At 40.2% G+C, this 17,708-nt stretch overlaps 1 protein-coding gene across 1 annotated transcript; it reads left to right on the top strand.

Annotated features, from left to right (window-relative positions):
* Positions 1-104: 104 nt before the first annotated feature.
* TMF1 (TATA element modulatory factor 1) lies at positions 105-17,189 on the top strand. Its single transcript, XM_030956849.1, has 17 exons — positions 105-389; positions 2,331-3,571; positions 4,430-4,533; positions 5,406-5,532; positions 6,383-6,488; positions 7,129-7,271; positions 7,980-8,146; positions 8,294-8,450; positions 8,888-8,980; positions 9,603-9,759; positions 10,543-10,735; positions 10,982-11,051; positions 11,132-11,224; positions 12,161-12,271; positions 12,792-12,938; positions 13,254-13,379; positions 14,218-17,189. Exons 1-17 carry the CDS (start codon positions 248-250, stop codon positions 14,359-14,361), a joined length of 3,321 nt encoding a protein of 1,106 aa, XP_030812709.1. The 5' UTR covers positions 105-247; the 3' UTR covers positions 14,362-17,189.
* The last annotated feature ends 519 nt before the right edge of the window (positions 17,190-17,708 follow it).

Below are 17,708 nucleotides of genomic sequence, written 5' to 3'. Positions count from 1 at the left end.
GCTCCGGAGGCGCTGTGAGGGCGGGCGCGGTGCCCCGGCCCCGCCTCCCGGACGCGCCGGGCCGGACGCGGCTGCGCCGGGCCCGGGTGCGACGTGGATCCGGCGGCGCCTGCGCGGGGCCCTCGCTCCGCTCCGCTCCGCTCCGCTCCCTCCCTCAGCGTCGCGCCCGGCCCGGCCCAGCCCAGCCCGCCGGCCCCGCCGGCAGCGGGGGCAGCCGCGGGGAACGGGCGCTGCGGAGCCGCCGAGGATGAGCTGGTTCAACGCCTCGCAGCTGTCCAGCTTCGCCAAGCAGGCGCTGTCGCAGGCGCAGAAGTCCATCGACCGGGTGCTGGACATCCAGGCCGAGGAGACCCCCTGGCCCGACGCCGTCATCCCCGACTACGGTGACGGTAAGGGCTCGGCCCGGCCGCCGTGCCGAGCCTCGCCCGCCTCCTCCGCTGTCTCTCCCTTACCCTGGGGAGGTTTAACCGCCCCCCCGTCCAACGACGCCCCGGTTTTTATAATTCAGAGCCCCCTGTGGTTTAATAATCCACGTTCCGCTCCCTCCCGTGCCGGGGGACACCGACACGGAGCCGGGGCAGGCTCAGCTCAGAGCCTGGCTGGTGTCACCAGTGTCCTGCTTTTATCGCATTGGGTAGCACTGAGCTTCATATCCCTGCTTCTCCAGGCGTTATTTATTTATATTTGTTTTCTGAGGGGCTAGTAATTGGTAAAACCTCAGTAATATTAAAGGGGAAATAATGATCTTTTCAGACGCTTGCGTGGATTCGGTCTTTGCAACAGGAGGGGCAGAGTAGAAGCTGAAAGTCTGGTCCATGTGAACCAAATGAAATTTCCACTTTTCGTGGCTTCCAGTTCATAATCCTGCAACATCTGTCGAAAGGAATGTGCTGGTGGAAAAGTTGTCATGGCTATGAGGAAGTGTTTCCCCTGTGTGTGTGCTAATGGAGAGCCTGAAGGAATGGTCAGCCCTAAGCTGCTGTTTGGAAGGGAGAGAGCAAAAAGGAGCCCTCATATTAGAAACTCCCCCCAAAATAATAATAAACATATGGGAAATGAAGTCATCTGGAATCAGTGTCATTTCTACAGCTATATCTAGAAAAACTATGTGTATTTGGAGGAGGAGGAGGAGTTTATTTCCAGGTGAAGCCATAGCAGAGTGAGATTTCTAAAAACTGAAAGCTGTAGGGACTGAAAATGTTTTCCAGGTTGGTTGCTCAGCAAAGGTCAGTTTGGGATGTCTTTGTCCCTTTGAGGGCTTGGCAGTCATGTAAGTAGTTTGGTGCCATCTTAAAATGCAGAAATTGTTTATAGAAAACTCTGTCATGCTTAATTTCTCAAAGCTTTAGTTTGTCTGACCATTTTTAAAATTTTATTTATATCATAGTATTTATGGTAGTTTGTAAGAAGAGCAGCAAAGATCAGACTGCATCTGGTTTTGAGGGAAAACCTTCTTAAGAGATGTCAAAATATGTTCTGAATGTTACAGTTAACTCAGAGCTTTTTCTGAAGCTGTTGAATCATGGACAAGGTAGCAATAAGTCAGATGCTTGTAATAAATCACATGTTTGTAGTATTTTGGGCAAGGAAAACAGTAATTATCTGGATTTGAGATTTGAGGCCAACAGCTATCAACTGTTCTGAAAGTAGAAGGCAGCTTTAAATATTGTAACTCAGTGTTTTTAATAGATGCTGCTGTATAGAGTGAGTTTGGTTTTAAATAGCCTGAAATAGTTATGTTACCCAGATTGTTTGTAGGTACAAAATTGAATGCTGTTTTTTGATTTCTCTTTCTTACTTCACATGCTTCTGAAATTTGATGCTGAAATTCTTATTCTTGCCGTTGACAAGTCCTGGAAAACCTGCAAGAAATACAATAATTGGAATTGTTGATGTGGTTTTAGGGCAGCTTCAGAACTGAACAATTCAGTATTTCTCTACAGAAGAGGAAAATTCTCAGCTGGGCTGCTGCTGATTTTTGTTGTCAGCTCCATGCTGATGCTTGGTATATGAGGAAAAATGAAGTCTTGTCAGAAACTGAAGGGCAGGAACCCTTCTCACAGTGTAAATGCTGCAAATACTTAAAGCTTTTCCCCTCTGTTTTCTGTAATGGTGTGTGAAGTGTTTATGTGTTACTTGCAGATAACTTTTAAGACCTTGTAATTTTTTCCTGCTTTTTAATCAGTATAATTCTCCTAACTACAGCTTTTCATGTTGTTTTGCCTGGACTCCTTTCACTGTAGGGAAGCAGGAGGCCACATTTGCTTTTGCCTCTGGCTTTCAAAGTAGGGTTTTTTTGCCTATCTCTCTTTTTTCCTTTTTTTTTTTAGGAACAAATTCTCTCAAAAGTGGAGGATGGGACACGTCTTCCTGGGGCTTGAACTCAACTACAGAACCCCAGAATCAGCCAGTATCACCCACAGCCATCACAAAGCCTGTGAGGAGGACGGTTGTGGATGAATCTGAAAACTTCTTCAGTGCCTTTCTCTCCCCAACAGATGTTCAGAGTATACAGAAAAACCCAGTCGTGTCCAAACCTCCAGCCAAATCACAGCGACCCAAAGAGGAGGTGAAAAGCACTTTAAAGGAGTCTCAACACTCCAGTCAGCTGGAAGGGCCAGTGGCAGCAGAGGCAGAGGTCAAGGATTCCTCTGGAGCTGTCCTGGACTTGAAAAGCCTTGATATTCCCAAGGAGAAATTAGAAGAGAATGCTGTGCTTCAGTCTGATGCCCAGCATGAAGCAAGCACAAACGAAGTTACTGACAAAAAGGTGTCTGCTCTAACTTTTGAGGAACCTGACGATTCTCCTACTGAAAAATCCAGTGTAGGAGGGGATGGAGCAGCAGGTGCGCCCGAGGGCACTTCTCAGCCCCTTAGAGCAGGCACGAAAGACCTGGGTTTGGAAGGGAAGGAGAGAAAGACTGAGGACAGACAAAGCAACACCCCATCACCTCCCATCAGCACCTTCTCCTCAGGCACTTCCACAACCAGTGATATTGAAGTTCTGGACCACGAAAGTGTGATAAGTGAGAGCTCAGTAAGTTCCAGACAAGAAGCTGCAGATTCCAAATCCAGCCTCCACCTCATGCAGACGTCATTCCAGCTCCTGTCCACGTCTGCCTGTGCGGATTATAATCGCTTAGATGACTTCCAGAAAATGACTGAGAGCTGTGGCTCCTCGGATGCTTTTGAAAGAATTGATTCATTCAGTGTGCAGTCCTTGGACAGCAGGAGTGTCAGTGAAATAAATTCAGATGATGAGTTATCAGGCAGGGCTTCTGCTTCAGCGTCTGTCACCGTCAGTCCTTCCGTGCCAAAGACAGAAACGGTTGACGCCCTGAAAAATAAATCTGAAAACTTGAATGATGCTCCTGTGCTACATGCTGAGGAAGCTGAGATGGAAGAGAGTGGCAGAAGTGCAACCCCTGTTAATTCTGAGCAGCCAGATGTTGTTTTGATTGCTGCTGTGCAAACTGTTGAAGAACAGGTTGTGAAGGAGGAGGCCGAGCCCCAGCAGGATGCTGGGGAACCATTGGTAGAAGAGGACACTGAAAAGCAAGAGCTTAAAAAGGTAACTAAAACATGTATTGCAAACACAGCTTTTAGTTGCAAATGAGACTCCTGACATTTCCTTACATTGTCCTGTATCTCTTATATCAGCTTATTTGAATGAATTAATCGATGCTGAACTATCTGACCCTGTAGAAAACTGTCCCTGATATCCTGCAGTGGAACAGTATTGGTAAAATTTCTGATCAGATACTTGTGGGTTTCACCTGACCCACCTGGTTGTCAATGATGTGAATTGTGAGTAGGGGTGGCAAACAGGAAGCCTAATAAGTCAAATGTGTTATTTTAGTTCTTTGGTGTTTACATTTGTATATTTTCTTGTGCTTTTGTTATCTATGTTCAACTTTCCAAAACTTGTTATTAAGAAATTGTTTTGAGGATATGAGCTAAGAACTTTTGACCTTGAGTGAAAGTTTACTTCCCTCATCTGAGGCTCTTCTGCTGCTTTGTGCTAATGTTTCACAGAGGGGACCTTCCTATAGAAATTATTCTGTAAAGAACATTAGGAGTCTTAATGCTTAATGTAAGCCATAGTTTTATAGATTATCAGCTCTAGTTAAAAATTTCATGTATAATTAAGCTGTATCAGAGTTGATGATTTTGTTGGGGAGCTTACTTGAGCTACATGTGCTGATTTAATAGGATTTCTACACCTGTAGAAAACAGTTGTCTTTCTGTTCAGGTGTGTGGCAGAAACATGAAAATCCTCACTGACTTCTACCCCAAATTCCTGAAACATTGATCAGTTCAATTTTAAATAGTCTTGTGAGGGAATAGGAGGGGGGAGAAGGGAAAGCCTGCCCCTCTTGTGTTTGAATTGTCCCATTAATCTGATCTGTATCTATAAAACCTTCTCCAGATGATTGATGCCCTAACTGAGAAGCTGGAGAAGAGGGAAATACAGTTATTAAGCACTAGTAAAGAGAGGGCTCGCTTGGAAGAAGCTTATGATAACCTCAAAGAGTAAGTATGAAAATACACCCAGTGCTGTAACTGTGACTTTGCTGTAATAAAATCTTAGACAATAGATAAAACAAGAAGCTTTATGACTGGAGCAAAGGTTACAAGGGATGTGCACTGTTTGGGAAAGGTGGCAATAGTGATGGCATGTGCTGTGATGGGATTTTTTAAAGACATGTTATTTCTTGGAGCCAAAATCTCTTTTGGGAGGGGCTGGAGAAAGATTTTTCAGGTAAGCAAGCAGTAAGAATGACAAATGTGGAGAATCAGTCTTGGTTGCTAATAAAGATCTTTATTGTAAGACCGGATTCAGCTATTAAGAGAGACTGACTTTCTTGATACAGGGGGAGGAACCTGATTTACTAGGTAAATAGTCAACTTTGTTGACTAAAATGTAGGCAGTGAAGGTATGGAAGAAGGGCTGGTTGTAGGAGAAAACCTGAAATTATTATTTAATTTGGTTGAAGTTAAAAGGGGAAAAAGTGGAAAGCTGTATTTACCAGCTCACTGATCAAGTATAGAGTTATAAAATTTACAGATATATGATGCTGTTTAATGACCAAATTGATCCTAACTTAAAAAATAGATTAATTAATTTACCCTTTGTATGATACAGAGTATGGTTAACTAAAAAGGACTTTTTCTAGGAGCAAAACATTTAAGATAAATCAAGCACTTAGTTGTTTTCATGGGTAAACTGCTGAATTGATAAAGATCTTTGCTTAGGACTTCTGATACAGATGTGAGGTTTTTTGACTTTAGCTTATCATGTGTAATACAAGTACTTCTTAAAAGCATTTAAGACAACTTGTTGCAAACTTTTTGGAGTGTCACATACCCATGCAATTGTTCTGAAATGTTCATTTTAAATGCAGTGAAATGTTTAGAATGAAAGAAGAGAGCAGCAGCCTTTCATCTCTTAAAGAGGAGTTTGCTCAGCGAATTGCAGATGCTGAGAAGAAGCTCCAACTAGCCTGCAAAGAGAGAGATGCAGCTAAAAAGGTGATTTGGCTTTTTTTATTAAATTAATATTTATTAGTTTATGACACAATTGAATTTCTTGAGGAAAAACAATATTAACCCAGGGAAAAGCATGAGCTGTTTCCAGCCATCCAGGTTGCTTGGTGTTCAAATCTGTGTTCTTGCATCCATGCTGTGAACCAGCTTGGGGAACTCATTTAATTGGGAAAAAAAAGAGATTTAATGTGCTCTCATTCACCTTGTACCAGATATGTATTTGCATTGGTGAGAGAGAATGGCCTGGGGATGTGAGGAAGGGGTAAAGAATGGGAATGGCTTCTTTAGAGGATTAGCTGGGAGGAAAATTAAGGGCTGATGGCAGATTGATTTGGAACAAGCAAAGAAATCTACAGCAGCAAAGTTTATGGGCTTTAAATGTTCTTGACCTGGTGTCACAGCATTTCATTTCTCTAGCTTAATGCAGAAAGGAAACTCAAATCTGACTGAAAACCAAATATTTTTCAGCTGTTTGTCACTGTGTTGACACAGCAGTGAGTTGAATTATAAAAATTATTCAGTAGCTACGTGTGAATAGGACAGGTTGATTTTTCTCTGTTGCAAAAGTTTCAAGAAAATTGAATGGATGGGGAAGTTAGAACAAATTGAACACAGGATTTACAGAGTTTCAATCCTTGGAGGTTTTTAAAACTTGCTGCAATAAGGCTCTGAGCAATCTGTTTTGATCAGATAATCTCCAGAGTTCCCTTCCAACCTAAATTGTTTTCCAAGCAAAGTCTTGTGAGAGGAAGGGCAGAAGGAAAAGGTGATCGGTATAACTCTGTGTTTTTCCCTCCATGTATTTTAATAAACAGTATTTTATCCTATTATTTAGGAAGTGAAGACTGTTAAAGAGGAATTGGCTACTAGACTTAATACCAATGAAACTGCTGAATTATTGAAAGAAAAAGAAGAGCAAATCAAAGGATTAATGGAGGAAGGTGAGAATTAACTTTTTTTTTGGGTAGTAAAAATGTGTAGAATAGTTTGAAATGTAGTGGCCTTGCACACAGGCCTTCTTTGTGTGGGTAAAAAGTGCTAAATTTGAAGCATGTTGGATGTTTCTGAATGTTTTAAGCATTTAGTGAATAGCAGAGAGTAACAGGAGGGGTCAGGCAGGTGCAGGTGGCTGGAGAGGTGATTCCTGCAAGATGCAGGAAAAGATGCTGAGAGATAAAACCAGCATGTGCAGAACAGCATTCCATGTTCCATTCAGAAGAAGTCTAATGAGGCATTGTCCATGGCATTTCTACAGTGTCTCCTTTAATACTTTTTAATTTTAGAATTGAAATATAGATACTAAATGAGAAGATATTTTTTTTTCTTACATGATGAGCTCACCTCACTTGCTTTATTTTCAAAGCCTTTTACATCCTATCCTCTCTCACTGTAGCTCAGTGTAGCAAGGGTATCTCAGGATAAGATATATTTAAATTTAAGAACTTGCATGAAAAATTATAAGTGTTTCCATATTTACTGAAGTATTATTTTCATGGGACTAAAGAGCAAATTTGGTGTGAATAGAGAGAATCCATAGAATATCACCAATATGCACTGGCTTCGTGTTCAATTTCTTCACAGGAGAAAAGCTTTCCAAGCAGCAGCTGCAGAATTCCAACATTATTAAGAAATTAAGAGCCAAAGAGAAAGAGAGAGAAAATATTAACACAAAACAGAGCAAAAAGATCAAGGAAATGGAAGAGGAGTTGCAGCATTTAAAACAGGTGAGATATTTGTTGATTTTTTTTTAAAGCTTTTTATATTATGTGCAAAATTGCCTTTTGGGAGGGCTCTTGATAAATTGACATTTTTTTATTTTCTGGAGACTTCTCTATTTCACAGAATCCCAGAATGGTTTGGGTTGGAAGGGACCCTAAAGCCCATCCAGTTCCATCCCCTGCCATGGGCAGGACACCTTCCACTATCCCAGGCTGCTCCAAGCCCCATCCAGCCTGGCCTTGGACACTGCCAGGGATGGGGTAGTCTCAGTTTCTCTGGGCAGCCTGAGCCAGGGTCTCACCATTTCACATTATTGGAGCACGGAGTTGTGATTTATGTGTGTATTCCTTGTAAAACTGCAGTGAGGGATCTTCTCAGCTGCAGATCCTCCGAGGGATCTTCTCAGTTTGCACTTGTATTGCTGTTACCATGTGAGCTGGAAAACCTGTACCACCAAAATTTGGACAGTAATTGAGTCAAGAACTGACAAATTTCAGACCCAGGATGTGGAGTTGTGTGAAGCTGTGGTGAAGAGCAGCTCCCTCCTCTGGGCAAGGCAGGGAAGCAAAACCTTTCTCTTTCTGCCAAGTGTTAGATGGGTTCAGCCACTTTTTTTTATCCCTAATTGGTTGCCACTGTTGTCACTGTCCTCAGGCAATGTTGTCAGCCCCATGTCCTGAGGTTTGTGTCACGTTTCTTGTGTGCACTGACAGGTGCTTGATGGTAAGGAAGACCTTGAGAAGCAGCATCGAGACAGCATTAAACAACTGAACAGTGTTGTGGAGAGACAAGAAAAGGACCTTACTAAACTTCAGGCAGAAGTGGAGGAACTTGAAGAAAGGAACAGGAGTGTGCAGGCAGCACTCGACAGTGCGTACAAGTAAGCAAAGCAATCACCCCTTCAGATTGTGGCTCTTTCTTGTGCAATGCTTGTGAAATATTTAAATGTAACAAAGTTACTTTCCAAGTTGCTCTTGGCATTTAAATGTACTGGGGTTTGTTTATTTCTTTGGTTCTTTCTCCTCAGGGAACTTGCAGATCTTCATAAAGCTAATGCTACAAAGGACAGTGAGGCTCAGGAAGCAGCCCTGAGTCGGGAGATGAAGGCCAAGGAAGAGCTTGGGTTAGCACTGGAAAAGGCCCAGGAGGAGGCTCGACAGCAGCAGGAAGCTTTGGCAATCCAGGTGGGTCTGAAATGCAGTAATAAACTCTGTAATTCAGCAGGTGACTGCACTGAGCTGCTGTGTACACCTGATGTAATGGACCTGGTGGAACTCGTTTTTGTGTACTTAGCAAATACACAGAGGATTTCTTCCCCATGGAACTTGTTCCATATTAAGGGGTGGTTGTGCTAACCTTTAAAATACTAATTTTATTTAGAAATACTTATAATTTTACTTGTCTAGATGAAATTACTTTGACAGACTCTATGTTAGGTTTGTGGTACTCTTAGCTGTTAGAATTTTTAGTGATAAATAAATCAGTGTAACTATTTCTGTGCGTGCAAAAATGAAGCCTTTACTTGTAAACAAACATATTACTGTTTGAAAATGGTGTGGCAAGGAATAGGTGATGATATAACTTTTGGCAAGAGTTTAGTAACAATTTCTTGTTTATTTAGGTGGCAGACCTGAGGCTGGCACTGCAACGTGCAGAGCAGCAGGCAGCAAGAAAAGAAGATTATTTACGGCAGGAAATTGGTGAACTACAACAGGTACTGTGACAAACAGATGATGCCCACTTGCATCTGCAAGGAGGACTTCTAAAAACCCAAAAATAAAATGCTACCATGACATGAGCAGCCTGAAAGAGAAGCTTTATTTTCCTTGTTACCTGCAGTGGTTGTCCTTTACAGAGGAGCAATAAAAATATTGATGGAAATGTTTTTTTAAGTCACATAGTGGAAAAAATTGTCTTAGTTTTTTATGATGCCTCTTAAATAGAATGCTGTCCTTTTTTAACACGAGACAAAATACAGGCATTAATTCTGTGATAGTTGTCTAAAATTGTTGGCAAATGCACTTCTGAATGACTCTTTATCTGCTTCTTAAGAAAATTTTTATTGCTCTTAAGGGCCAGAATATAGATGGTTGCCAAAACGTTTCAAATTATATCCAGAGCTCGGGAATTTCTGGGCCCTTGTTTTATTATGTTTCTAAAACTGTTTAACTTCTCTCTTGGAATATCACACTTTACTTTGAGTTTGAAGCACATGAACATTAGATTGTAAAGCAGTAATCTTAGAATGTAAAGCAGCTGCTATTTATTTAGATGAACTCTGTGTGAATCTTTCAATCCATCATATGATTTAAATTATATTGGATTTGTGATTTCAGAGACTTCAAGAAGCAGAGAGCAGGAACCAAGAGCTGAGCCAAAGTGTGACTTCTGCTACACGGCCCCTGCTGAGGCAGATAGAGAACCTGCAGGCCACACTGGGAGCACAGACCTCTGCTTGGGAGAAACTGGAGAAAAACCTTTCTGACAGGCTGGGTAAGATGGTTGAGCTTCTGCTGAGCTGGGAGGCTCTGGGTGAAGATGTGAGATGTGGGAAGGTAAATGTAAAGGGCTTAATTAACACTTGCCCAAAGTGTAGATGGTGGATCAGGAGTGATGAGCACCAAATGCTTTCCTGTAAGGAAATGGTCTGGGGGGGTTATGCCAAGGTTCTTGGACAGGTAATCCACTGTAAAACACTCTGTAACATAAGATTGTGAGGTGTACATGTCCTTACAGCATCTAAGGGCATTGAGACACTGAAGGTATTCCAGCCTGATGCTGAGATTCCCAATTGTAAAGTTTGGATCACTTACCTGACTAGGTGATGATATACATACTGTATCATCATATTATGATGCTATTGTATTGTATTATATTATAAATATATGTACATATATTGTATGATGATACATATCACTTACCTGCATAGGTGATGATACATATATTATTTGATACAGTAGTAACTTATTGTTTTAAATGAAAAAAGACATTAAAAGCCCAAAGGTGGACCCAAAGAAATTATTTCCTTTCTGGAAGCAATCTGTAGTTGTATATTGCATTCTGAAAGAGTCTGAAATCTGTTCATTCTGCATTGCTTTGATCCTCTGTGTGTGGAAAAGATTTAATTTCCTTTACAAAAGAAAACAAGATGTATTTTTTAAGAAAGACTAGTTGCATATTAAAAAAAATCTAAAATTCAATTTTGATATATAAGTGGCTGATATCTAGATATTTGATCAAAAAAGGTTAAATTCCATGTTTTTTCTTACTATTTAGGGGAGTCTCAAACTCTTCTAGCTGCAGCTGCTGAGAGAGAACGGGCTGCTACAGAGGAACTTCTTGCTAATAAAATTCAGATGTCTTCTTCTGAATCTCAAAATAGTCTCTTAAGGCAAGAAAATACCCGTCTTCAGGCTCAGCTGGAAGTGGAGAGAAACAAATTGAAGAAAATGGAAAATGAGAACAGCAGGTGAGTTTTGGTTAACAGCATTTCTTTTTAATGTAGTGAAATGGGGTGTTGATATGATTGCGCAACGTGTTGGCACAATGCTACAAAAATATTGATACTTTGTTTCATTTTTAAGATTACACTGTGTTACATTGATAACATTTTGTAGCCTTACAGCTGTGTTTGTTTTAAAGGTGCCTGAATCTACAGTGAATAGAATGGAGAATACTTATTTATTAACTATACCTCTTTCCTTTCTCCCTGTAGGTATGAGGTTGAACTAGAAGGGCTCAAAGATGAGTATGCAAAAACCTTGGAAGACGCAAAGAAAGAAAAGGTATTGCCTAGTTCAGCTTTAATCTCTGTTATGCTTCAAATCTGAGCTAGGAGATTAACAGTTTGTATTTCTCTTTGCAGGCACTGCTGGCTACTCAGTTAGAAATGGAGAAGATGAAGGTTGAACAGGAGAGGAAGAAGGCTGTTCTTGTCCAAGAAGCAGCAAAGGAGAAGGTGCCAAAACCTAACGTTTATAAGTTTTACTGATATTGTCTTTATTTTAGTAGACGTCTATACCTGAAACCTTTAGTGCCTGGCAGTATCTTTCCAGTGAAATAGGTGTTGTGTTAGACTCAGTGAAATAAGTTTTGAGTATGAGTCTATTTAACCTGAGGATTGTTGTCTCAATCCTCTGTGTTCTTTGAGCACTCTTGGGTCCTTTTTCTTCTGACGCTACTTGTTTCCTTTGCTCAGACTACCAGCATTGCTTCCACTGAATTCCTGTTTTGTTTCAGTGTGTAATGTTCCACATGCTTTCCAGCTGAAGTCACAAGTCACAGAACAATCCTCAATAGTCATTAAATTCATTACCACTAATTAGCAGTTAGTATTCAGTAAAACTATTTCTGTTGTTTGTTTGTTACTGTCTCCAGTCCTAAAATCTAAGTGCTTTCCCCTTCAGAGGTTAGCATGCTTGTAGATGATGACTGGAAAAAAGGGCCAGTCTGTTTTGAAATGGTACCAATAAATTATTAGCATGTGAAAAATCCTGGAATTTAATCCATATTTATTTAAAAAGAAGAAAAAGGTCTTTACATTCATTCTAAGAGATGTTCTTCTGCATGTGAGATTTTCATTCTGTGATACATTTGGATATACATAATGCCTCTGAGTCTCTCTTGAAAGAGAACCTTTTCTTGGTGTAATTTGCAGCTTCTGTCTTAATTTTCTGAAAGGTGCAAGATCTTGAAGATAGGCTGTGTAACAGCACAGAAGTTCTTTGCTGTTGAACTTTCATATGTTTTAGGTATGGGGCAAGTAGAAAATCTATCATATAGTGTTCTATGGTTGTTGGTGGAAAAAGGGAGGCTATTTATAGAATTTCTTTTAGCCTGTTGTGAAGGTTTTTTCTTTTTCCAACTGGTGATATTGGATGTCTTTGTTTTTAAGGACCGAAAGTCATTCACAGTTGAAACTGTATCAAGTACACCATCAATGTCCCGCTCCAGTTCCATAAGTGGGGCGGACATGGCAGGTCTTCAGACCTCTTTCCTCTCACAGGTAGGATAGATCACCTATAATGGCTTTTTTCTTCTTGACACACCACTTACTTTCCTCCTCAAGAACTTCTAGTAACAGAGAAAATGACTCTTCAAGAGTGTATTGGCCTTGGACAAGGTAACATCCTGTGCAGAAACATCTAAAATCTGCTTGCAAGATGTCTGTGACTGTAAAACATACAATTGATTTATTTTTACTTGCACTCCTGGTTTAGGGCACAGCTCTGCTCCCTGGGCAGCATCACTGACTGCTGTCCTCTGCTGCTGCTGCTCCTCCTCTGTCAGTCCAGTGTTAAATGGCACCTGTGGAAGTGTCAGGAGAACTTGCCAGTAGGGAGCTATCCCAAAATTGTACCTATTCACCTCCAGCTTTTGTTTTGAAAACAAGCTTTAAGCATTGAAATGCTTACCTAGCACAGTGTAATTTTAAAACTTAAATTGTGTCATATTTAGGAGAGGGAAGATTTCAAAATGGTCATGTTTTTGTCTAATTTTCAGCTTCTCTAACCTTCTGTTTGTAGGATGATCCTCATGATCACTCGTTTGGACCAATAACTACCAGTGGCAGCAATCTCTATGATGCAATAAGGATGGGATCAGGTTCAAGTGTAATTGAAAACCTTCAGTCACAGCTAAAACTAAGAGAAGGAGAGATTTCACATCTACAGGTATCTTTTCAGAAAGTCTGGTGTATGTTACAAGAATTCTGTGAACCAGCACAGCTCTGTAGGGATGAGCACAAGAAGAATTTGTTGCTTCCTTTTTTGTTTTGGCAAGGACCTATCCAGAAAACCTATCTGTCTGAAAAGTAGAATATCCAGAACAGAAAATTTGAGATTTGAAAAGAAAGTGAGAGTGGATCTGAGATGTGCTGTTACACAGTCTGGTTAAGAATAAGCCTTAATCACTTGTATTTTGATATGGTGTTTTATAACTACAGTGAATTCTTTCCTTCTCCTCCTTGTTATGTGTGTTTACCCTAGCTGGAAATTGGAAACCTGGAGAAAACTCGATCAATAATGGCAGAAGAGCTGGTTAAATTAACAAATCAAAATGATGAACTTGAAGAGAAAGTGAAGGAAATACCCAAATTACGCACACAGTTAAAGGTAAGTGCATTTCTGGTGTAAATCCATAGCAAAATGTAGATAATTGCATTTCTTTAGGAGTAGTCCTATCAGTTTAGGAATGTATTCAAATCTGTCTCTAAGCATAAGTGACTGAAGAGCCTGGTTTTTGGTGTGTTTTTTTTTTTAATTTTATATATAGTAGAATCTAAAAGTGCCCACTCCATAGTTAGGGAGTCACTTCAAAACAGTTGTTGGAAACGTGTGCTGTGCATAAGACTGTGTGCTAAACAAGGGAGAAACCATTTTTTGTTTCTATCATTTAGGAACTCATCTGGAACTGGATTTTTTAGTAGAGGAAGGTTTTTGATAAATAGCATGGGTTTATGAGGTTGATTCAGAAGCTGAATATATGTCCAGTAGAGATACATATATAGAAATAGGACCAAAAATTGGATGTTTAAGAATTTAAATTGAAATACTTGAGACATTTTGGAATAATTTTTGAATACAGAATGTTCAGTTTTCTCATGAAACATTTCCCAAGCTGGTCATTCCTGTAGTAAAACAGTGCAGTTTTCTAACTGTTTTTAATGCTTATAGCAACTGAACTTCAAGGTGTTTCAGAATGTCCTCTGAAGCCAGCACTAATTCTTTTTATGATCTTTGGAATATCTTCCTTTAACATCTAGAATATAAATCCAACTGTATTCAAAGCACAAAGTACTTTTGAAGTTTACTGAGTGCTTCACTGTGGTTACACTTTGATGAGGTGGTGCTGCCTTATTTCCCCTGGCAGTGTAAAACACTGTCCAGCAGCAGCTTGTTTGAAGCTGAGAATAAGAACCAGTGAGATAACTCTGTGTTAAAATCCTTACAGGATTTGGATCAGAGGTACAACACCATTCTCCAGATGTATGGGGAGAAGGCAGAGGAGGCTGAGGAGCTCCGGCTGGATCTGGAAGATGTGAAAAACATGTACAAGACTCAGATAGATGAACTTTTAAAACAAAGACAAAATTAATTCCTCGTGGAACTGTTAGCATTGTATGGTGACAGACTGTAAAGATAACTGTTTATGTAAATGCTGAATTTAAATGTCCTGTAAAAAACCCCTGTATTATAGAAAATGTGACTATATAATAGAGTTCATATGTTGACAGAAGAATCAATGCTTTAAGTGTTCTGTTCTGTCTGCAGTTAAATTATTTGTGCAATATTTAATTTTTTTTCTTCAGTCATCCCTTTATTTAAGTTTTTGCTAAATGGTGGGCCATTTTACATAAACAGCAGAAATTTTGATTGTTACCTTGTGACATAGCACTGGAAGGCATGAGTAGTACTAAAGCAGCCCTTGATTCATAATCTTTGTAAAACTGTGAAAATCACTTTAGAAGTCTGTCTCAAATGTTCATATGAGTTTTTCTAAAATCTCATCAGGTAATTTTTAATAACTAAGTAGCAGGGACTTGCTGTCTGAAGCATACCTGGGTGGATATTTTTATGACAGGAAAATCTTAGATTTGTGTTTACAGCATCTGAACATGTCAGGGTGATTATTCTTAGACAAATCAGATTAGTCTGACTTCTTTACACTAAGTCCTCTAAAGCAGAGTGTGAGACTCAGATGAGACTTCAAATTACAGCTTCATCTTGTATATTGTTTGTGTTCTCATGAGCAATCTGGAGACAGCAGCTCTGCTTGTAATGATAAATGTGTTCAACTTTTAACACCAGAAATCTCAGCTGTTAAATATCTGTTCTAGATTTAGTAGCTGATTTTTAGCAGTAGCTAGAACAGTTCAGAAAAATGCAGGAAACTGCTTTTTTAAAAATAAATTGCTGCAGATCTCATGGTTCCTTTTATATAAGTAGCAAGGGTTGGACTTTTTGTAACACTGAACCGTGGCTTAATAATAGAGCAAGTCTCCAGTGGCTGCAGAGTATTTCTCATGCCATTCCTTAAGCAAGGTATTGGCCAAACAGCACTCACATGACTTGGAGCTGAGCTGCATTTTTGGTAATGTCAGAGGAAATGTTTGGATGGGACCCTTGGGAATGCTGAGAAGGAGCTGTGTCTTCCTCTCTGCATTCCAGAGAGCAAATATTTTGCTGCATCTCAGAAGCTACTCGTGTGAAATACTGGGCAGTTGAAATTCTTTGCTTATCACACCAGTGCCTCTGTCGGGAGAGGTTTTTTTCCCAGACCAGTGCACGTTGTAATTTGGGAACTCTTCCTGCTTGGGTATTTGGTGGCCTGACACACAAAGGATGTGAAGGATGAGGAGTTGTTTCTGCAGAAATGCCTCTTGGTAATATGATTTTACTATGGGTGTTAAGGATTTATTCCTCACTGGGAGAACAGGATTTATCCTCACTGAAGTTACACAAGCAAGGGAATGTTCATGGAAAATCCTAGTCTGATTTGAGATTCAGGCAGTTACTCTGTGAGGACTTCATTAAAACCATAGAGCCAGAACACTTAAATTTGTTTTAACTCCCCATCTGTCATAGAAACTTCTAACTGCTTTAATAAAAATACTTTTTTCCCTTCCTTTTATTTTGTTTTTCACTGGGAGGTGGGAGGGAATTACCCTCTTGTCTTCATTTCAGTTTTGGAAACCATGGTGGTACGATTTTTCTTCTAAAAAACTCAGAATTTAATGCTTTGCCTTCATATTAAAGCATGGTTGGTTACTCTAAGTTTCTGGAAAACCCCAGACCAATCAAACCTAAGTAAAAATCAGTCCCTATTAAAACATTTGCTGGAATTTTACTCATTTAGAATTATGATGTACAAGGGTTAGTTGAGCCTTTTCTTAAGAAAACAGCTCTTTGTGATGGTCAAAGATTAGAAATTCTCTTTTGTCTACTACAGCGAATCAATAGCTTCCTGGTTTTCACATTATTTTATGACCTTGGCAGACAAATGCAGCAAAGAAAAATAAATTATCTTATAGTCCTGAAGGATTGACTGTTCTGAGAATGTCTTGGGCTATCTTGTTTACAAGAGCTTAGGTAAAAGGGGAATTTTAACATGCAATCAGCATTAACTGTTTTAGATGTAAAAACACAAAAGGTATTAGATTTTTAAATTTTACTAAAGTAGATGTAAATATTTGTATTGATTATTTTTGGATTATATATTCCCTTGTAGTGCAATCTTTAATATCACCTGAGAATCAGATGGCCTTCTGTGTCTTAATCATCAAAGCCTTAGAAAACAAAGTGGCTGTTGGAAGGTAACATAGACTTTAAAATATCCTGATTTGCTCATCTTTGATCTAACTGTATCTTTATTTTGAAGAAACATTAATGTCTGCTTGGCACACTTAATTCATTGCTCTTACTGAGACTGCCTAGAAGAGTAACATGCAAAATGAAAGGAATTAGGGTAGAATTCTAGTACTCACTTTTGTGTAAATTTATTAATTTAGAACGTTCCTTCTGAAAGCAACTAATTTAGCTCTCATTTTCACTGCATATGCAAGTATGAAGAAATGTTATTTCAGGGTTACTCAGTGTAGTGTTCAGAGGGAGCTGAATTGCTGATGGAGAGGCCTCCATGGATGTAGGTGGGTTTGGATGAGGAGTAGATTATTCTGGTACTCACTTCCTTTAGGAGCTCAAGAGCCCATGTTCAAAATCCCATGTCAAATTCTCATGAAAGAAGGGTTAGTTGGTTTTTTTTTCCTGCTACATGTTGTAATTTATGTGCTTACATTTTACTAAGGGCTATAATGATCCTTAATAAGAGGTGAAATGGTTATCACAGTGAAATTAAACCCCTTGGTTTCTAGTTGTAAAATATGTATAAACTGTAAAAAGCACGGGTCAGCATAAAATAAAATTTTCCGCTAACAGTGTGCTCTGGTTCTCTTTGAGAAAAGACTTAAAAATAATTCTGGGGAGGGTGGGTGGGTGTGAACCTGGTGCTGTGAAAGGAAAGTATTACTTAAGGTAGAAGATACCAGATATAGTTGGAATACAGGTACCGGTGCCAGTTGAAGTCTTGTGGTACCGTGGGTATTTATGTACGAGGGGCTGGTTTATTTCTAAATGCGCCGCAGCGATGGGGTTGTGGATAATGTGAAATTCAGACTAATTTCCTTTATTCAGGTACGCGGTGTCCCTGCGGGGTCAGCGCCTCTGCCCGCGTTCTCTCGCAGGTTTCCTGGCTCGGGCTGAGCGTTTGTTCCTCGTTTCCCACCTGGGAACGAGGGGAGAGGAGGTCTGGGCTGTGGGGAGGATTCAAAGCTCTCCAGTGTTGGCGCCTGTGCCTCCCCCGGCGCTTGTCACTGCGGGAATTGGGTCACAGCGGAGGAGGGTGCGGGGTGCCGGCACGGGCAGGAGCGCTGCCGTGTGTCAGGG

The sequence above is a fragment of the Camarhynchus parvulus genome, chromosome 12 (assembly GCF_901933205.1).
Source record: "Camarhynchus parvulus chromosome 12, STF_HiC, whole genome shotgun sequence".
Lineage (NCBI taxonomy): Eukaryota > Metazoa > Chordata > Aves > Passeriformes > Thraupidae > Camarhynchus > Camarhynchus parvulus.
Note: the sequence above shows the minus strand (reverse complement) of the source record. Positions and strands in the feature narration are given on the sequence as shown.

Bases quoted from the DNA above. Each gene is read 5' to 3' on its own strand.
- TMF1 (XM_030956849.1), top strand. From the start codon at position 248: ATGAGCTGGTTCAACGCCTCGCAGCTGTCCAGCTTCGCCAAGCAGGCG. The intron at 3,572-4,429 runs GTAACTAAAACA...AACCTTCTCCAG, and splicing joins AAAAGCAAGAGCTTAAAAAG to ATGATTGATGCCCTAACTGA. The intron at 8,981-9,602 runs GTACTGTGACAA...TTGTGATTTCAG, and splicing joins AAATTGGTGAACTACAACAG to AGACTTCAAGAAGCAGAGAG.